Source organism: Cinclus cinclus, chromosome Z, assembly GCF_963662255.1.
Source record: "Cinclus cinclus chromosome Z, bCinCin1.1, whole genome shotgun sequence".
In the NCBI taxonomy this organism is placed as follows: Eukaryota; Metazoa; Chordata; class Aves; order Passeriformes; family Cinclidae; genus Cinclus; species Cinclus cinclus.
Genome location: NC_085084.1, coordinates 39,357,690 through 39,379,730, shown reverse-complemented (window position 1 = coordinate 39,379,730; position 22,041 = coordinate 39,357,690). Strand labels below are relative to the sequence as shown.

At 37.4% G+C, this 22,041-nt stretch overlaps 1 protein-coding gene across 2 annotated transcripts; it reads left to right on the top strand.

Annotated features, from left to right (window-relative positions):
* Nucleotides 1-1,749: 1,749 nt before the first annotated feature.
* Nucleotides 1,750-21,411, top strand: PCGF3 (polycomb group ring finger 3). Of its 2 annotated transcripts, XM_062513229.1 has the most exons (9): nt 1,750-1,812; nt 4,508-4,625; nt 9,858-9,954; nt 13,485-13,540; nt 14,566-14,676; nt 15,168-15,256; nt 16,880-17,017; nt 19,025-19,105; nt 20,529-21,411. In XM_062513229.1, the coding sequence occupies exons 2-9, from the start codon at nt 4,517-4,519 to the stop codon at nt 20,574-20,576; spliced, it is 729 nt and encodes a 242-aa protein (XP_062369213.1). In that variant the 5' UTR covers nt 1,750-1,812; nt 4,508-4,516; the 3' UTR covers nt 20,577-21,411. The 2 variants fall into 2 exon arrangements, with proteins under 2 accessions (XP_062369213.1, XP_062369212.1); XM_062513228.1 differs by lacking the exon at nt 1,750-1,812 and having other exon boundaries at nt 4,489-4,625.
* The last annotated feature ends 630 nt before the right edge of the window (nt 21,412-22,041 follow it).

Here is a 22,041-nt window from a genome sequence, read left to right as displayed (position 1 = left end):
CACCCAGTGGGTGGCTGGGCACTGGAACAGGCTCCTCAGGGAAATAGTCACAGCACCAGCCTGACAGCTCAGGAACCGTTCAGACAATGCTCTCAGGCACATGGTGTGATTGTTAGGGTGTCCTGTGCTGGGCAGGATTTGGACCTGTTGATTCCATGGGTCTCTTCCAACTCAGGATATTCTATATAATCCAGCTTCTCAAAGCAGAGTGAACTGAGGTCAGACCAAGTGGCTCAGTGTTATCCAGATATCTCTCTGTGCTTTTAAGCAGCACAGTTTCTTGGGAATGTGTATTTAGACTTCTGCTGTTTTTGTTTTTAATCTTAGATTTCTTGTCTTGGAGGTATGTGAGTTCATTTTTAACTTTCTTTTCAGCATATAACTGAGAATGGGAAGATCAGTTCTGTGAAAGAGATCACCTGGAATTCAGATTTGAAAATATATCCCTTTTTCAAAGGGAAGGTGTTTAAGGGAGACCTGGATTTGTCTGGAAAACAGAAAAGGTTGTGTGATTCTTAGTCAAACTTGATGTTTTGGATGTTGTGTAGTTTTGCTGTTTAGTTCCAGTTTATATGAGATTACTGGCATGGATGAGTTGCATGTGCAGAAGCTGTCGGTAGCCTAAGCAGAAGGATGTCACTTCATTCAGGATACTTCAGAGGAATCCAGCACCTGGCAAACGTGCTTTGCTTCTTTTATGTTACTACATGTTGGTGTGCTAAAAGTAGCACTTTAAGAGTCTACTTAAATTATAAAAACAGGTACTGAGACTTCTGAAGGACACTGAGATTTTGTCAAAAGACATGTCATCTTGCATTCATGGGAGGCCAGCAGTTAAAAAGAACTGACTTGGTCTTCAGTTGCTCATTTGATAAACTCATTATTTGCATGTTTGATAAACTCAAACGGAAATTTTCAGGGAGATAAGACTGATGTAAAATCTTAAATATTGGATAAATATTTTTTATTTCATTTTTGTACTCTTAATGTTAAAATAATGAGTAGTCTTTATAACAAGCTTGGGTTGAGATACCATAGAAATAGGACTTGGCATATCAATTATGATGTACTTGTCAGCATTAATGTCTTGGGAATATTTTGTACCTCCTGTTTGCTTTTAATCTTGAGATCTAATACACATTTCTTCTCCTGCAGCAGTGTACATATGATTATACATGATTACTTAAAATAAGTGTTTGTTGTGGGGCTTTTTGGTGAGGTGATAACAGCTTGGCTGCCTTATATGATGAAAGTGGTGCTTAACTTTTATTTGGCAGTAGGCTGTAGAAAGATGGGTATCTTGGGATGCCTTCCCAAGAGCAGATGTGTGGTTCAAGTGGACTAGTACCCCTTCTGAGCTGATAGTTAATGTATTCCAGAAAGGAACATGAAAGTCATCCTGTATTAACCACCTATGCACGTGGAGAGTTTCTTCTTGCTCATTGTGAATGGTAGCTTAGGTTTGTACTTCCTAGTATGACTGTGTATCATCTTCAAATGGAATAATAATGAGAAAAAATAGTTTATGATGAAATCTGCCATTATGTTAGTTACTTCCCTCTGAAGTGACACAGAACAGGCAGGTAATTAATGTGGAATTACTTAACATAATGTGGAATTACTTTATGTTTTGAATTAGTTGCTATGATTAGTGAATATAATTTCTTATGAGGTTGTAACATTAATGTCTCTGTTTTTTCTTTATATGTGTCATTAGTTTTGCTAAATTTTTTTTCTATTTCCCTCTAGGAAGCAATTCCAGTTTTCTGCAAAGTCTGAGTATTTATGTTATCTGACTGAACTGACATCTTGGTAATATGCCATTTTTTGCAAGCTTCTCTCTACCTTTCTAAATAGATATGAAGTGGTATGGCCTTTTTTAAATTTTGCTTTTATTAATTTTTAAATTTTTACTAGGTCCTCTTGTTATAACAGCTTAATTGTTTTGAAAAGCAAGAGAGGCATTCTGAGTTCTTTTTTTTCCCAAGACTAGAGGACGTGGGTCACAATTGTACAAATTGCAGGCTTAAATAAAGTCTGACACTGATAGCTTGCTTACAGATTTTAAAAGTTGCGTTTATTGGAGATTCAAGGTGTGCTGAAGCAACCATGTCTGCATCTCTGCACGAGCAGAGAAGAGATCCTTTTCCTGTTCTAGTAGCTGCAAAAAAGCAGCATGGGACAGGCCTTCTGGAGAAATCTCCTCCTACTGTAGGTTTTATCACCTTTTGAAACTGAGGTGTCTACTGCCCTGGAAAGACCTGTTACCTTTCTGTTCCTTCTTCCAATAGTTCATATTTTCAGTCCTTTGAACATCTCATGAGAGAGACTTTCTGTCCTCCTTCAAAGGTATATGAAACTTTCATGCGGTTGATTTGATAGGCTTGCTCTCGATATTCTAGGAAACACTCATTTTTCCAGTGCCAAAATGTGTATTTTTTTTTCCTATTAAGTTGGAGAAGTCTATATTATTCTTGCTATCAACTTTTTTATTCTTACCCCCGGCACAATGGGCTTTACTACTATTTTCTATTATTTTTGCTTTTGTTGAATGGTTCAGTCATTGTTCTATGATATTATACGCCAGCTGAATTTTTTTTTTTGTTTGTTGTTGGTTCTTCTAGTGGCAGATTTTCCCTACTGTCTTGAGGAAAAAATGTAATTTTTTTTCTAGAAGATGAACAATTTCTTTGCTTCAGATTTCACTTTTAAGTCTTTGGCTCTTCTGCTTTAGTAGAAGAGTGCTTGGATTCTGCCTGTAGTTGTCCTGAACACCTTCTTCTGAATTGCTGCCTAGACAAGTAACTAGATTTGTATTCATACTGCCTTTTTCATGATCTGTTTAGGCTAATTTCTCTTGTCTGTCATGATTTGTGTCTTTTGGCGTGCTCACTTTCTATTTAACTGGTGGCTTGATGAGTGATGTTGAATAGGTCTTCCACAGCACCACAGAAACCTACATACCTCATGTAGTAGCTTTTAACTGATGACCTAATGCACTAACTTGCAAGGATTTAATGTGCATCTGATGTTCAGAGGGTTAGAAATAATTCTACGATTTAGAAAAGTAATTCAGTTTCTGAGTATGGTTTCTCACCTATTTTGTCTACTGAAAAAAACAAGCTGCTCTTTTATTCTTCTGTAATGAGAAGACAGTAGATTTATAGCTAAATCTTAAATGCTGTAAAATAAGTTTGATTCCACCCCCCCCCCCCCCCCACCTTTGTTTATTTCTTAACTGTGAGAACTGGAAGTCTTCCTAGTCCTTTTTGTGTAGGACCATGCAGATTTGAATGAGTGGGTGTTGGATGTGTTTCTCCATGGTTTATAGTGGAACATATGGTACTTCTCTGCACTGGAATAGTTCAGATTGGTGTGGAAGTTTGCTATTTGATAGTTCTTTTTTCTTAGTACCACTTCACTGAACATAGGAAAAAGATGACAAAACTAAAGATCAGACAACCTTGTTGCAATATTTCTGTGTGAAACTCGGGGAACATGTGTCACCATTCAAATTCTGAAATGTTTTCCAGACTGAGCTAGATGAGAACCAGTATTTGTGAGCCAGGGACAGTAAAATCACTTCAAAGGAAAATAGTGTAATTTGGTGACTTCTGCAGTGTGACAACCAAATATTGTGGGCTTACTTGTTGTAAGCAAGTATAGCCTGCTCCATTAATTAACTAGAATGGGTCAAGTTCTGTAACAATACAATTTTCAAAATACAGTACTGCTATGTTTAAAGGACTGCAGTTTATTTGTAAAGGCATTGGCTTTGTGCAGTGCTTTCTTACTAAGGAATTTGGCTTGCTGCAAAAGAAAGTTAAATGAGCTTTTTCATTTTTGATTTCTAATTTTTTTCCTTTTAAAGATGCTTGTGCCATCCCACGCTCAAAAGAAAGAAAGAATTTCTAGTTCAAGTTGTAGCACAAGAAACTGCTCCTCTGCCAGTGAAATTATTTTAGTCTATAACGTAGTCTTGAAATAAGTTATGTTTAAATAAAAGGGATTTCAGAAGGTTTACTTTCCAGCCCCATTATTGAGAGACAGATTCAAAATTAGGCTTTAACATAGTGACACAAAGCAAACACTTATAAGTGTGGTTAAACCTAACCTTTTCAGTTGTCAAAACACTCTTGAATCTGAAATTACTTCAGGAATTTTCTCCCTCCATATTTTGTAAGTTTTCCATTATTATTAAGACTGAATATGATGATTCAAATTACCAGGATAGTAGGGTTTTTCCTTAAATCTGCGTCTGTTGGTTGGTGAAGGAAATTATTAGTAGCATATTGGAAGGGCTGTTTTCTATGCTCTTACAGTACTGACTTGTAAAATAGTGGGGGGTTTGCATTGTTTAGTTTTTGTGAAGTGACATATTAGTGCCACCACTGTGCGCATACATCCATGTACGTTGTATGAAAGTCTGAAGCTGGGTTAACACAAGTTACTCATTTATTCCCAAATGACTACAGCTGTGTTACTCTATGATATGTCTCTTCCACAGACACCAAAGATGCTGACAAGGAAGATTAAGCTTTGGGACATTAATGCCCATATAACCTGTCGTCTGTGCAATGGATACCTGATCGATGCTACTACTGTAACAGAATGCTTACATACTTGTAAGTGAAAGTATAATTAAAGTTGCTAGCATGGTTTTCACTTGTTTCTGGTTTTTTTGTTATTTTTTTAAACTTAATATGCAACATGTAATGGTTTTCAATTGAAATTTAAAATACCTATTGTGCGTCAGCCAAATAGCATGTACTTTACTAGACTGCTTTTCTTTAACAGATGATTTGCTTTTTTAACAAAGTAAATGAAAGGAACATTAAAGCTGTGCTGCATAATCTTGAAGCCGTATACAATTAGTAGTAATGTAAATATTCAAGAATGTAGTCTGTCTTCATGCTAAAGGAATGTGGAATACCTAGTTCTCTCTTCTGTGACAGTTGATGTAGCATATGTTCTCCACATGGAGACTTTCAGATGTCTCTTTCTCTGGTTTCTCTGCAGAAAGCAGAGCAGTTTATTGATAAAGAAATAAGTAGGTTGTATTGTATCCTAAAATAAGATTGTATTCCAAAACTTTGTGATAAAGTAGTTTTTAGTTGTTGAATTACTTTGTGAATTTCTACTTTTGTGTAAGTGAAGGATGACTTAGAACCTTCCCATACATCCCATGTTTTAAAATTATTCTGCCACAATATTTATGTTTATTCTGGTAAAGCTAGTATATTGTTTTATTAGCTTAATGACTTAGTCCTAAATTTCAGAAGGCAATTATTTGGTGGCTGTGTCTTCATCATAAACAAAAAGTGTCAGCAGACTTTACCTTATATATCTGACAAAGGGGAAAAGCAATACTTGTGATTTGTCAGTGATTATGTATTTTTATTATATTCCATTTAGAAGCTCTGTTTATCAGCCTTGATGAATTTGTTGTACTTGTCATTTGTATAATTCTGGATATCCTCATAGAATCTAGGATCATAGAATGGTTTGTTCTAAGGTTCCAAGAACCACAGAATGGTTCTAGAATGTAGAATCTATATCCAGTCCCCTGGCCGTTGGCAGGATGAGCATGTACTGGATCAGGTTGTTCAAAGCACCATATAACCTGGCCTTGAATGCTTCCAGGGATAGGATGTCCACAGCTTCTTTAGGCAACCTGTACCAGTTACCCTCACAGTAAAGAATTTTTCTAATAACTAATCTGAACCTGTCCTCCTTCAGTCTGAAGCCATTCCCCTTTGTCCTGTCAGTACATGCCCCTGTATGAAGTCCCTCACCATCTCTCTTGTAGTGCTCTTCAACTTTTGGAAGACTGCCTCATGGTCTCTCCAGAGCCTTCTTGCTTCATATCTCAGTTCCCATAGTGTTGTTTTCAGAGCTGGACTTCTGCTTAGTTTTGCCCAACTATCTATACTGCAGGAAGTAAGGATAGTGTTGTCTTGGTTTGAAAGACAGGTATTTGTTGGGAAGGCAAGAGCTTCTCTTGGATTGAAGAATTATTATAATTTTGAAATTAAGGGGCTTGTAGGCAAAGATATGAGGGTAGGAATAGCAGCTCTTTACTGGTATGTATAACAAGGCAAACAATTATGTAAATGTCCCATAGCTGATATCATCTGCATCATCTCTTAAATTTGCTTACGGAGGAAATATGTAGATTAATCCACAGCACTACAGTGCTTGCTGCAAGTCAGGAAATGTACCTTACTACCTTTTTCTGCTGCTTTTTCTGGAGCAGCAGGATTTTCTTTGGCTTGTTTCTCCCTTATTTTGGCAGTTTATATTTTATGATTACAACTTCACCCTGTGCCCTGTAGAACTAGTTTTGTAAGAAGAGGGAAAGGGTCCTGTCTTTTTTGCAAAACTTCATGCATTTTGGCATAGTTTGTATTGTATAATATAATGGTAATAATGTATGTTCCTTGAATAGCATTCTGCAAAATCTATAATGAAATTACCCTGTCAAGATAGTGAATTCTCTTCTAAATTATATCACCTTGAAATTTTCACTCTATTCTACTCAGAACTGCACATTTTTCTTACCTTTTCAGTTTTTCTCTAATTTCCTGATATTCAGCCCTTCAAAGATTCTTCAGTAATAAATGAAGTTCTTGAGTTTTTTAGTGAAAGTAATTTGGAGGACCAATGCCAGTCCTCTGGAGGATCAGGACAAATTTTTGTAAAAGCGAATTTAGGAGAAAACAAAGTGTTTTTGCTTTCATTCCTACTTATTTCTCTGCTGTGGTTTTAGCTTTTTGGTCACAGGTAGGCTTCTAAGACAGTTGCTAAAAGTTTCATTAGTAGTAACAGTCTTAAGTCCTTTTTTTTTAGTTTGTATCTGTTCCTTGATTAAACTTCTATACTAGATGATAAGGGCAGGTCTTGCTAAACTTTGTGTTTGTAATGTCAGTTTTGTTAGTGTTGACATGTGAAAGCTGTCCTTCTATGTTATGAAAGGGAAAACTTCACATTTGAAAGGTATAATCTAGATTTATCAGGAAGATAAAAGGTTGACTTGAACTAGATACAGAAATTTAAAAAGTCAAGAGTTAAATAAAGAGTTAAAATAAAAATGTGAGCATTAGCTTTGCCTGTTCCTGTTCTGATGAAACCACTCTGATATATTTAAGAAAAAAGAAAATGTACAGCTCAGTTCATGTCCGCAATGAGTGCCTGTATATCTGGGTAAACAGAGATCAGAGATACTGGAAAACCAAGGTAATGGAAAATTCTAGTAATAATATTGTTTGAGACCGCAGAATGATTTCCATGTTGTCTGTCCATTACTCCAAAGACTTCCAGTTTCAGGAGAGCTTATTAATCCCAACCTGACCCCAGAAAAAAAGAGCCTAGATGGATGCAGCACCCTTCATAAGCCGTCTAGTGGCATTTATTTGGATGCTGTGCTCAGACTTAAACCTGCCAGAGCATTAGCCATCTTGTGACCAGTTCATTTTAGGAGGCGTTAGTGTTCACCTAGTCCAAGCTGGAGATATACTGGCATGGGATCATGATTTAGATATCATAGAATCACAGAATGCTTTGGGTTGGAAGTCACTTAATGCATCACCACTGCAATGGGCAGAGGCATCTTCAGCTGCATCAAATTGTTTATAGCCCTTGGTCAAGCTGTGCTGGCTGTCTGGAATCACCTCGCTGTCCTCCATGTGCCTTAGCACAGCTTCTAGGAAGATCTGCTCCATGATCTTCCCAGACACAGAGTTAAGGCAGACAGGCTGGTGATTTCCAGGTCTCTCCCTTTGTACCACTTCCTAAAAGTGGAAGCAATATTTCCCTTTTTTTAGTCACTGGGGATTTCACATGACTGTCAGGACTATTGCTGTGAGTGGCTTGGCAACTACATCAGCAATTCAGTACCCTGGGACACTTCTCATAAGGTCCCAGAGACTTATGTGTATTCACGTTCCCAGATGTTCATAAATCTGATCTTTTCATACAGTGGAAGGGGCTTTATGCCCCCAGTGCCTCCTCTGAGGTTCATCTATGTGAGAGCTGTGAGAAGAGAAATTGTGAGAGAAGACTGAGGCAGAAAAATTGAGTACCTTCTTGTCCATTGTTACTGGTTTGCCAGCCATGCTTATCTGGAAGGGTATACATTCTTTGACCTTCTTTTTCTGACATACTTATAGAACCCTTATAATTCTTCATATCCCTTTGCAAGTTCAGCTTCAGCTGTTATTTGGCCTTTCTGAGCCCTCCCTACACATGATAGCAACATCCCTATTGTCTTCTCAGAATACCTGTCTCTGCTTCCTCTGTCAGATTCTCTTTTTATTGACTTGGTAGGAGTGGAGTTTGGCTTCACTTTTGCAAATGGATCTACTGTTCTTGCACTCTGCTGTAATAAACTGCTGTGTGAGATGTGTCCTTAATGTGCAAAGCTATGAGGCTTTGTCTAACCTTTGTCACAAGCAGTGCTGTCATCCTAGGTGTGTAAATGCAAAGCACAATGCAAAGTTATAATGCTTGATTTACTGATACTTTATTTTTTAAATTAATGGTGTTTATGTAATTGTACTTCTTCTTGTTTGAGGGGTAGATGGCACTGTAGTTACAGAAATCCTTTCATTTTGTGTGGTAAGTGCATTCATACCAATACAACATGAACTAGTGCACTTCAAGAAAACCTCCCTTTTTTTCTCCATACTGTTTTCAGGTCTAACTTCAAGTGAGTGAGGATATCATGTAGTAGTGTATTTTATGAATACTGTTTTGGGGCAGGACAGAGGAGAGTGGTGTATAAATAATTTACTTTGAAAGAGATGGGTGGTTGTGTGTATGCATATAGCAACGTGCAGCTTAATAGTGAATGACTACTTTAGCAACTCCTAGCAGGACATTTTGCTAATACTGAGGGTCTGTGACAATGTTATTTTTTTCCCTATGGAAGTTTAGCTGTAGTGAACTCTGTGAAAATTAGAATTAAGTTAACACCTGTTGTGCCCTGGATAGCTGTTGAGATGGTAGCAGGTGAAGAAGCAGGAAGGGCCTTTGTATGGGTTCCACAGAGATGTTTATTCCAGCCACCACATGGATAGTCCAGGGTCAGAGGGAAAGACAAAGACAGACCTCCTGGTGAGGGTCCAGGTTAAAGTAAGTGGGTGTTCAGGGCAGGGGAACATCAGAGACCAATTACCAGGGACATGGGAGTGGCACAAAGGTGGGGTTGGGGCATGGGAGCCAACAGGGACACAGGGTGGGAGTGACCAAAAAGACAGAGGGACAGGGAGTGGGCATGGGGCCAACCAAGGGAAACAGAACAGGGGTACACTGGCATTACAGAACAGGGTTTGCTATGTGAGAAGGCACTTGTGTCTCCCTAATTAGGGAATGCCTTTTAGGGTCTCCACAAACACCCAGATATCCACTTTCCTGCTTTGAATATTTTTTCCTTGTGTTGGCTTTATTGGCACCACACACATTTGTTCTGTATGTGGCCATGGTTTAAGCAAATATATTTTGTTCGATCTCTTATTGGCAAATAGTTCCTGTGGTGTCATCCATGCAATGGATGACCTGTTAGAAATTGTTATTCTAGTAAATTTCAAAGTGGGATTTTGAGTTGTATTCTGTGCTAAGAAGGTTTTTGATAACTATGGATAATATTTTAATTCTAGTGCATCCCTTCCTTGTATCAAGAAAATAAAGGAAAGGTACTGGAAACCATATTCTGCAAGATTAGACATCATGCACATCTGATGTAAAAAAAAAAAGAACTTTATGAAAATTTCAGTAATGTGCATTCTGTGACTGTATAAAACAAGACTTCTATTATGCTGGTTCTATTCCTTTTTAATTGTTAATGTCTTTTTTACTAGTCTGTAGAAGCTGCCTAGTGAAATATTTGGAGGAAAACAACACCTGTCCAACCTGTAGGATTGTTATACATCAGAGCCACCCATTACAGTATATTGGGTAAGTACAAAAGTAGAAGTGCAAGTAGCTTCACTCTAGACTGGTTCACCCCTTTGATACAGTATACCTTCTCCCAGAATTTTCATTCTTGCTTATCAGCATGTTAAACATTTAAAAATAACTTTGTAGGAGATTGAGGAGGAGATACAGGATGAAACTTCTGCTATGAATTTGCAAGGCCTTAACATAGCTGGTTCCAGACTTAACTGGACTACATACACTTAAATGTTTAAGTTCTGTGTGATTTTTAATGGGATTTAGTCTTTCCTCATTTTGTATGCTTGGGCTGCAAAAATTATGTTCATGAAAAATTTGTAGGAATTACACTTTTACAAAATTATCAAAAATTAGTCTCAACTGAGCAGTGCTTTTCAGTGTCTGACAATAATGAGAGAAATAATTTTGAAATTTTTTGTTCAGTTAATCTTTCAAAGGTCTGCTTAAGTCGTAGGAACAGATAAGAATGTCATAGAATCATCATAAAGTGATTTGGGTTGGAAGAGACCTTTGAGATCATTTAGTTCCAGCTACCCTCCCATGGGCAGGGACATCTTTTACCTGGACCAGGGTTCTTGAAGTTCCATGCAGCCTGGGCTGAACTTTTCTGGGGGTGGACTATGCACAATTTCTCTGGGCAACCTCTTCTAGCTTTGCCACTCTCACTGAAGAATTGCTACCTATTATCTAACCTACACCTGCCATCTTTTAGTGTAAAACCATTCCCCTTTGTCCTGTGACTACATGCCCATGTAAAAAGTCTGTTTCCAGATTTTTTGTGGGTTCCCTGCATGTACTGGAAGGCTGCTCTGAGGGTTCCCTACAATATTTCATCTTCGGGCTTTACAGCCCCAACTCTCTCAGCTTGTCTTCACAGGAGAAGAGGTCCTTCCCTCTCGTCAATTTCATGGCTCTCCTCTGGACTCACTCCAGTAGGTGCACATCCTTCTTATTTGGGGGCACCTGAGCTGAAAGCAGCTGTCTAGGTGGGGTCTTTTGCAAGCAGAGTAGAAGGACAGTATCACCTGCTTCAATCTGTTGCTATGTTTCTTTTGATGCAGCACAGGATGCAGTTGTCTTTCTGGATTGCAAGTGCACAGTGCAAGGTCATGTTGATTTTCCCATTTGTTAATACCCCAAATCCTTCCCCTCAGAGCTGCTTTCAATCACTTCTCTGCCCAGCTTGTATTTGTGCTTGGGATTACCCCAACCCAGACGCAGGACCTTGTACTTGGCGTTGTTGAACTTTGAGCTTCACATGGACCCACCTCCTAAACATTCCTTTCTTCCAGTGTGTCAGCTGGCCTACACAGCTTGGTGTCGCTGGCAAATTTCCTGAGGGTGCCCTCGATCCCTGTCATCCCTGACACTGTCACTGTCACTGACAAAGATGTTAAACAGACCCTGAGGGACAGTACTTGTGACTGGTCTCCTCATGGATATTTAACCATTGATCACAGCTCTTTTGAGTGCAACTATCCAGCCAATTCCTTATCCACCAAGTGCTACATTGGTCAAATCCATGCCTCTCCAGTTAGGGACAAACATGTTGTGCAGGACAACATCAAAGTTTTTGCTCAAGTCCAGGTAGATGCTATGACTCACTCTTTCCTCCCTCTGCATTGTCTCTGTAATGTCATCATAGAAGACCACCAGATTTGTCATACACAGTTTGCTCTTAGTGAAAGCCATGTTGGCTGTTGTAAATCACCTCATTTGCCATCTACATTTTCATAGACAAACTGCATTTTCACTAAGCATTTCTGTTGGGAGTTTTCCTCCTATTCTTATTAGAAAAGACATTCTTCTTCTTGAGTGCTTTATTTCCATTTTACTGCAGTGTAGTAACTCGTGCTGATGAAAATACATTGTGATGGTGTGTCTGCATTAGCTGTTGCATATCAAGTAGTGCTTTGTCTTCCATTATAAAGAACTTGTATTTGTTCATTTTTCAGTATGCCTTTCTCACTTCTGTAACAATTTCTGAAGCAAAGGTTATAGAAAACAAGTCTGATTGCACTTTTACTTTTTATTGACAGAAAACTGTCAGTATTCTATACACACTTTTATTACTTCAGCTCATCCTCATTCAGGAGCCTGAAACTAAGTTGTCTCCACATTTATATAATACACTGATAATATCCTGTAAGAGTGCATAATTAAAGGAACAGGTAGATGCAAGTAGGCAAGAATTAATAAATGGCATGTAAGACATGTTTGCCTTGGTTCAGAAGCCTGTTTTTTGTGCAAAAAGGGACCAGGAAACAACATGATACTGAGAACAGCAAGAAGACAATTTGTTACTTGTTTTTTGTTGTTGAATATGCTTCAATTTAAGTAAGCTGCTTGAACTAGTTGTGAAATACTGCCCCATCAAAACTGAAACAGACTTTTTCCGTCCTGCTTTTGGATATATTTATTTACCATTTTAAATAATTGACAGTGTGGAGTTTTATGAGGTGTTTGAAAATGGAGATTTAAACTCCTATTCACCTGTGTCTGGAAAAGAGGTAAACCAAATGTGTCTCCTTGTTTACATTTCTAAAATACTCCTAAATAGCATCATAGAATCTTAAAATTCTTTGGGACCTTTAAGTTCATCTGTATCATCTGGTTCCAACACCAAAATTGTCACCTCTGATATAATGGTGATGTCCTACTTACGTATTTTTGTTCAAATATTTTTGGCAATGTGTTTGCAGTCCATACGTGACAATTCATAATCTCAGCCTGAACGAATGGAATTTCTTCTGGTCAAAATGACATGACTTTAGGATAAGTGATATTCTGAATCCTGTTGTAGTGCTACTTAAAATATTGTAATTGCTGTTTATAAATGTCATGACTTGTCACCACTTCTATACTTGCTTACTGATCTCCACTGCTGTGAAGTGCTCATGTCAGGTGATGAGAAGCCTGAGACTACTCTTGTAAGCCTTTTCTGTTCAAGTCAGATTTAGGACTTAATACTGCAGACTCTTTCAGGTGTAATTGCAGCATTTTGGGGGCATTGCAGCAGCCAATACAGACACTTAAAATGCTTCTTATACTACTTCTTATTTGGACTTAAATGTAATATTTAATTTCCTTGAGACCACATCTTATTTTAGACTATAACAGGATTTTTGTAGGTGATCTTGGGATTAAAGTTTAGAATCTTAACTGGCCCTACTGTTCTACTTGCAGTGGGATTATTGCCTTTTTTTATTTGAGAATTTTAGATTATTAGTGGCATACTTGTCTTGATGCAGAACAACATATTTGGTGGGGTAATTTTTTCCACAGATTAGTCTTTCTCAAACTTCCATTTGTTTTCTGTCTTAGCCTGTACTTTTTCATAGTTTGTTTTGTGCTGCTGTTCCTTCTGGTTTGATAGAAATATTGATTAAGAAGTAAAAGTCTTCTTAGGTGAATTTAGGGATTTTTGCATGTGGTTAGTACTGGAACTTTTTAAAGAGAAATGTTTTCAATCAGGGTGGTGAGCATAAACTTTTGATTTTGTTTTTGTTTGTTTTTTTTTTTACCCTTGCTAGTCATGACAGAACAATGCAAGATATTGTTTACAAACTTGTGCCAGGCCTCCAAGAAGGTAAGTTGTGGTGTGACCTTTTTAACGGTCAGTTTGCACATACTTCTTTGGCATTAAAATAAAAGAGTTTCAAGTGATGAAAAAGGGGCCGGGGAGGGGTGGGGGGGAACAAATGAGAAAAAATACATTGGAAACGCAGACTCTTTCATTTGTGTAATTTTTGACAATTAATTTAATTTCATAGCTGTACTAGCAGCAACTGAGTGTGGGGGTGGTGGGAGGCAACATGGGATATTTCTTCCAAGAGCAGTATTATGTAAAGCAGAATAGTTTTTCAGCTTTTGAATGTTGCCATACCATAACTCTTAATTTGTTTTTGTTAAACTGTGTACCTGTTGTGCAAGCTTTCTAGAATCCTCAGAGGTAAAATATATGCAGAACTGCTTTTAATTTCTGGTGTTTTGAGAGTTCTTTCTTATCAGGGAACTTTTCGTTTCTGGTTTCATAATCTTCTTTGACAATAGATCTGTTGAACTAAAGAAATGCTTTATAAAAATTGCTCAGTATTTTTTGTCTTAATGCATGTTAAAGCTTTCATTTATTTTAATTTTAATCTATTTAAATTTATTAATCTATTATAAATCTATTTATAAATCTATTTTAATCTATTTAAGATGCTTTTTAACCAAAGTATTTTTGATACCAGCGTGATTAAATAAATACTTCTAACATTATTTCTAGGATATTGAAAATCAGAACTATAAATAAAAATTCAAAAGCAATATTTTGACTGAAATATGGTCATACTAAAAATGGGGGTTATTCAAAATTAGCTACAGTGTTTTAAATTGCATCTCATTCTAGCAGTAATGCTATAGTAGTAATTATACAGATAACCTTGTGCTGTTGTAGTTCTGAAAAATAAGATGTGACATGACTTGATGAGATAGCAGAGACAGAAGATAGTAAATAATGACACCACCAACACTTGTTGGCAATCCTTAAGTGGGAAGGGATTTGGAATAACTTCATAAATATTGCATTAGAACTTTATTACAGGGATTAATATTTGCAATTTTAAACAGCGGAAATGAAAAAGCAAAGGGAGTTTTATCACAAACTGGGCATGGAAGTTCCAGGGGACATCAAAGGGGAGACATGTTCTGCCAAACAGCACCTAGATTCTCATCGAAATGGTAAATAGTCCTATATTTATTCTGTCTTTGGTGGGTGACAGCTAGTAAATTGATAAACAGATCTGTTGGAAGCATGTGCCCAGTGGGTATATTATAGTCACAATTGTTTCCTAACAGTAAGGAATAATGTCAGCATAGGATTGTTGCCTTGTCCCTTATTTGTGCACAGAATTTTAGGTTTTATCTGCTAATAGCATGTTGCTTGTGGCTAACTTGGTCTCCATAGTAGTGCCTACATGGGGACTGTGAAATTACCCAGCTTCTGGGCTGCTAGCAGCTGAGCTCCATAGGTGTTCTCTTTGATGTTGGCTGCAAGTGTTGCTTGAGCCAATAAGCACAGTTTGGGGATGGCAAAGCTTATTCTGTACTGCAGCCCTGAAATGTGCTGTTTTTAATTGTTTTAGCATTTTAGGCTGCTGCTGAGTATATCTGGGGTTTATATATAAAAATGATAGATATGTATCCCGTATATCTGGGTTTTTTTATCTAAGGTGAAGCTAAAGCAGATGAAAATATAAATAAAGAAACTTCGGAGGAAAAACAGGAAGAAGATAATGACTACCACCGAAGTGATGAACAGGTGGGCTCATAAGGCATGCTCTACTTTTATCTTGTGTTTTAGCTGTTGACTTTGGTAAGGGAGCTGATAATCTAACAGAAGAAAAATAAGCTTTTTTTCAAGCTACGTTTTCTGTTCTCTGATATAAACAACATGCAGTTTGGGCAATGATTTTTTGTAAGAATGAGGTTTTACCTTTGGGTTTTGGCAGGAATGGAGGATACATTCAAATCTTCATGCAAATGTCTTTATAGTTCTGACTGTTTAAAGTTTGCTGTCAAAACAAATTCTTGTAATTTTCCACCTTCTGCAGGAGTGTACCCCAGTGTTACCAGGATACATTGAGCAGAGTGTTTATTAATAATTAGGAAATAAATCTCTGGCACTGTTAAAAAATTCTATGAAGGTAGCTCGGGGTGCAGTTGCAGTGAGAGCTGCAGGTTGAGCTCTGAGGCAAGAGGCCATGAACTGCCACCCATTGGCACAGGAAAGGACGCAGGGACCTGTGGTACCAGCCTGGGGACTGGACACTGAGATGCAGCAGGAGCTGAGACCCCCAGACTTTGGTGTTGTGAAGGTATAAAAGCCCAGGGGTTCCTTTGTTCAGGGTCCCTTCCCAGAAGCACCAGCTGGAGCTGGTATTATTGCACCATGATTAAGCTGTTTGAAGGACCTGGATGTCTGAGAATCTGCCATGGGAAACCTGGGGTTGAGCTGGTAAGGGGTCCTGAGTCTGAACATGAATGTGAGTGTGAGGGGTGCAGCTGTGAAGGGGCTTCAGTCTCAGCTCAGGTGGCATGAATGGGGCTGCCAGAGTGGCTCCTGGGTGGAGAGACAGGGAAGTTTTCTTGACAGCGCTCTTACTAACTTACTACATATTTTGTTTTCAGCCTTTAATACTAAGTCAGTGTTAGCCCTATATCATAAAAATATCATAAAAGCAGGGAAACCTTCACTGTTAAGTTTTAAACACAAAGCTTGTTTGTTATTCTTCTGGTATAAACAAGCCATGCCTTTTATGTTTTCCAGTTATGTGTGTGTCCAGAGTAACTTAAGCTTGGGTTAATTTTCTTTTCAGTTGCCATGTGAGGGAACTTCCAAAGGGATTGTACTTGTTACTAGATCCCCCTAGTGCAATACAAGCATATCAGCACAAAGAGCTTAGACTGTAACAAATAGCTGGATGGGAAAAGAAGTGAGAATTTGAAAAATTTGTCATATCATTTGTATTCATTCTTTTTAAACATATTAAAATTAATTAGATTAGCAGTTGCTAAATTAGATTAGCAGTTGCATTAACAGTAAGAAACGATGTTAGAAGCAATCATTAAGAACTGGCAATGATTTTCTAACTGTTTTCTTGCTCTAGCTTTTAGCATATGGTCCTCCTAAGCTATTGACCACCTATGAATTTGGACTGAAGCAGCCTTGTTCTGACATCAAAAATTACCACCTGAACATTTTTGTCTTATTATCACTCAGCTTATGAGATCTTAGAAAATGTGGTTTTCTTAATAGGTGTTTCAGTTTAAAGAATGCTAGTACTGTGCTTAATTGGATTAATAAAAACTGCATGTGGAATATATAACAGAGACTGCAGAAAATTGTTGCAGCCAACTCTTGATTGTTTGCCTTTTCCTGAAGGTAAGCATCTGCTTGGAGTGCAATAGCAGCAAACTGCGTGGATTGAAACGAAAATGGATCCGTTGCTCTGCACAAGCAACAGTCTTGCATTTAAAGAAGTTCATTGCCAAAAAACTCAACCTTTCTTCTTTTAATGAGGTAATATTTTAATTTTAAAAAAATAAGTTTACAGATATAAAAATTACAAGGGCTGGATTTGTTTCTTTGCAAAAGGATGTCTTTTATTCTGATTTTATTTTCAGAAAACAGAAGCATACACTGCTTCTTGAATTATATGTTAAATGATAATTTTCTTGTCCTTTTTTGGTTCTGTACAGTACTTTCCACTTAGTTTGCAGTGCATCTTTTCATGTGCATTTATAAACTAAAAGCTAAAGTCTTGGTTTTGTGCTTTCATGTGTGTTGAAATGGACTCTGGCAAGATGATTTGTTTGATAGGTTGTAGTTGAGTTTATCCCCCAATGTTTCAGGAAGTTTGCACTCTACAGGGGCCACGCAGAAAGCATTTGAACAACACTGAAGCCCAGTTGAAGAGAAAGCACCACAAATACTTTGTTCTTTTCTGTGCTCTTAGTGAAGCTCAGTCTGAGGTTTCTGCCTACCACAACCAGAGTGTTATCAGCTGCCCACTTTTCCTTGTCTTTACAAGGACTCATGGGAAGAATTTAAGTTAAAAGGTACAGACAGAAAGGCAATACTTTGCACTTCTCCTAGACCAGATTCAAAAGTTAACAGTGGCAAACTATGAATGCAGCCGCTGTTTATCACTTGGCTGGATCTTGGTCACAGTTTCTGGACGTCTCAGTTGACTCAGCTTGACATCTCTGAATTCCATATTATGACTCTGATTCACTGAATTTCATTAAAAAATTTCATCTAAATCAAATCATTTGCTTTCCAGTCCAGTGTGTCAACACCTTGCTGCTCAAACTTGTCAATAGCCAGTTTGCATCTCTCATGTTTTTTTCAAAACTTCAAACACTTCAAACTAACACTCTCTCTGTCTTACGGTTCAAGTATATCCCCAAACTCTGCCAGGTCTTCCTGAAACAAAACCATGTACCCTGTCTTGTCTTCAGCTGGCTCAGAGGTGGTTGACTTCTAGCTTTAGCCCAGCAGCAGCATAGCTACAAGGATCATTCAAAAGGGTTTTTTTAAAAATATATTCTTTTATATATGCATGTGTATAGCACTCCAGTGCACTGTGCCAATCTGTGACTTAAAAATCTACTTGGTTTCAACTGAAGGAAAAACTTTTCAGGAGTTTCAGTTCACTGTTTATTCCTTTGTTATCCCTTTCTACCTTCTTAAAAAGTACATAAATGGTCGTGTAATTGTTGTACCAGTACCAAGTAACATGGAAGGAGAATGTGAGCTTGTGGTCACTTGGTTGCTTGACACAGATTATTCTGCTTTGAATTATTGCCATGTAAGTGGGCTGCATAAACATGGAGGCCTTTCTGGGCTGTGGGGTAGAGCATTGTAATATAAGCCACCTTGGTGGTACTATTTTCATATTTGTTGCCTGGTTTGAGTTCATGTTCAGATATTGTAGTTCCTCTATAATTCATACGATCCTAATGCTTTTATATTGAGATTCTCACTGTTTCTGGTATCAAGATTTTTTTAAAACTGAGATAGATAATCAAGAAGTATATTTTTTTTTCTGTTAAAACCTCATAAATATGGCATATATGGAAGACAGTGTGTTTTGAAAAAAGTCTGTCCTTGTAACAATGCTGCCTGACTGGTGTTAGGTTAAAAAAAAAAAGAAAAAATTCATAGTATGCTTAATAGCAGCTCTCAGACATTTCTGTCTCCTTGGTCATGTATTCAACCTTTTAAAAAGTATGTAAAGCTTTCAGGAAAGGACATTAGTAGTGCTTGGGAAGATAAATCAAGCAGTTAAGTCCAGATGATACTGTATTTCCTAGACCATTGACATGGTCTTTCGGTACTTTATGTTGAGAGCAGATGCTATCTTTTCTTTCCTGGTATGATTTTTGTCTGCAGGGCAACTGTAGGATTACCATCTGCAGTGTCTTCAGAGAAAAAAAAAGGCTTGTCAAATGTGTAGTATTATGTGAAATATGTTATTTGGTGTATTGGGTCCCAATGAATTAACTGTCACCTTCATTTTGTCAGCTGGATATATTATGCAATGAAGAGATTCTTGGCAAGGACCACACGCTCAAGTTTGTAGTTGTTACTAGATGGAGATTTAAGGTAGGACACAATGGTTCAATGTAAATCATGAAGTGGCCAACTAAAATGTTTATAAAATAGTTATAATTTGGAACTATACTGCAGTATACTTTATAAAAGGTAGTTTTATAAATGTCTACTACAGCATCCTTAGACACCAAGTATTTTATTTGTTTCCAGTAAATGAAGGAAAGGAGAATTAAGTATTCATTGCAAGAGAAAAGGGAACACTGCATTAACTGTCAAATTGTTATCAAGTCCAGCAGAGGAAGTAGAAGCTACAAAAAGTATGATTTTTAACCCCTTCAGGCAGTAAGAATGAATAGCAAAAATGAGCACTTAGGAGGGATGTATAACACTGAACAGAATCAGCATATGGATACATGGAGTTATTGGAACAAGAAGTAATGCAAAATCAACACATTCTGAGCATACAGTGTACACTGAGGTGAAATCACTCGGTGGTTTTGGATGCATATCTCAAAGAGATGTGCATGGGAGTAGAGAAACATTTTTCTGTCTTGGAGTTAAAAAGTAATTGACCTGTGTAAGAGGGACAGGAGAAAACCAATGGTCAGTGTTAAAAATGTGGAAATTTCGGAAGTGGAATCCTGCTGGAATCTGTTTCATATGGTGTTTCTGAATGATCTGGAAATGGATTTGAGTAGTTCATTAACAGTTCAGGGACAGCATTGTCATTATTTAGGTTAGTGACAAATTGATCATAAAGTCTTGGATGAAGTCTTTACTGGTCTGAGTGACAGGTGATTAACAAACACCTGAATGTAGGTATAGACAAAAGGATACAATGCAAATGTTAGAGTTCTGTGGTGTAGCAGAGAGAATCAAACAGGAGCATCAAATTGATGTGCATTTGTGTAGTCTACTTTTCACCTGTGAGAGATCTGTGTAATTGTGAGTCACGTGGAAAGCAGAACTGTAAACTGCCTTTCCAGGTGAAAGAAATGGTGAATGTAAAATGAGAGTGAGACATGGAAGGTCCAGAACAAACAAGCTGAAGTAATAGTTTTCATGAGACACAGAACTCCATGGTGCAGGATGTTGTGGTTGTTAGAAGTTTTCCTGTTCATTAAAAAAAAAATAGAAAATGAATGGATGCTCTCACAGAGTAGGAATCAAGTGAGAGCTATTAAATGTGAAGTACCACATCCTCTAATGCTGCTTTCTAGACATGTCTCTAACTTTAGGGAGTTTCCCAAGATAAACAGATCTGCTCCTGAGATGAAGGGGGAAGGTTTCTTTATCACTTGTTTGAGCCCCACAGATGAAGTTACACCATGTCTTTGTCTTGGTGAATTTTTGACAGATCAGATAGCTGCTCTTGTCTTTAATTGAAGCTTTAGTTTATGACACAGAAGTTTTTCCTACTGAACAGATTAGTTCTGGATTTGTTTCTTAACTTACTGGTATTTCTGTCTTGCAGAAAGCACCTCTACTGCTACATTATAGACCCAAAATGGACTTGCTGTAAGGGAACTTTACTGTCCTTCTGGACAGAGCTTTTTGCAGAGACTATCATCTGGCACCTTCTTAGTGCATCACTAATCACATGACACAAACCAGCTGAATAATTTTGGAAGACTGGAGGGCTTTCATAGTGGACTGTCCTGAATATTTCTTCTAGGGATGTGTTACCTAGACTTCTGGGCAGACAATATTTGTACTTTTTTTGTACGGAAGAAAGAAGTTTCAACTCAGCAAGACACTACCAGCATTAAGTTTACAGATACTGAAAACACTTCACAGTTCCATGTAGCTCAGCCTGATTTGTCTCTTACAGTTACACACAAAAAAAAAAAAAAAAGTGTTGTGGGGTGATATAAATATGTTGCTTTTGACACCAAGTTGCATTTAGTTACTTCTCGCATTCTAAATCTTTAAAAACTATATTTTTGCAAAGTGTTATTGTCTTATATGGTATGCCTGATTGCATTGGCTTTATTCAAGTTATTCTGTAGAACATTGAACATGCCTGATAATACAGTGACTGATGATAACTTATTACACTGCATTGAAAACTTAAGAAAATCTGGGAAACCAATAAATTTGTCATTTTTGCCCAGTTATTGCTCTCTCTCTCTCTCACCTTGTGTTTTAATAAAGTTTTGATACTTCTGTATATGTGTTAATTTGGTAAGACTAATAGAAATAATTTCAGTTGATTATGTGCCGTGATATATATTTTGCTATGGTATAAATTGCACCACGTAATGACAAATACTCACAAGTGCTAGATTTGTGAATTTCTTAAAAATAAACATTTCTTATGTATTTGTGGCTTGCAGAAATCAGTTTTTAATTTAGAGAGAATTTGCTCTCACTAGCTATTGAAACCATGGCTCTTGGACAACTTTGGGAGTATTGCAGATTTTTCATTTCACTGATTAAAACTTCCTCAGATATTCTGGGCAGCTTTAAATTTATTTAGGTGTTTTCTTATGAAACCATAGCATTTTCCTTACTGCAATTCCTAGCTTACGTAGGGAGAAAGGGGGAGTCAAGATTATTTTAGCACCTTTTGGCCTTAACTAGTATTTTTGCTTGCATCAGCCCTAATGGATGCAAGGTAATACACATTCATGTATGTATGGGTGCATGCATCTATAACACATATAACTATGTATGTTATAGAAAGCACCCTCAATGGCACTTAGCAGGGCTCACTGCACTTTTTGTAAGGCTTTTAGAAATAATTGGCTTTTAAAATACAGTTGTTGAAAATGATTTCTGCAAGCTATATCCACTATGTATCGTCCATAGTACAATTGTAAGAATATTTGTCTGGCACAGGTGTGAAGTCACTGAAAACAGTGTATGCCCTATTATTGCCAGCTGGAAATAGTTAACCTAATTTTTGGAAGAGTTTTCCTGTCAGCGGAAAATGCTAGTTGCTATTCCTGTTATTAAACCCTGTTATTTTTTGTTAAATTGTCTTT

What these genes read in the sequence shown, in the direction of transcription:
- PCGF3 (XM_062513228.1), top strand. Translation starts at nt 4,493, where the DNA reads ATGTCTCTTCCACAGACACCAAAGATGCTGACAAGGAAGATTAAGCTT. An exon ending in CCTAGATTCTCATCGAAATG is followed by an intron (nt 14,677 to 15,167) that starts GTAAATAGTCCT and finishes TTTTTATCTAAG; the next exon opens with GTGAAGCTAAAGCAGATGAA. An exon ending in ACCTTTCTTCTTTTAATGAG is followed by an intron (nt 17,018 to 19,024) that starts GTAATATTTTAA and finishes TCATTTTGTCAG; the next exon opens with CTGGATATATTATGCAATGA.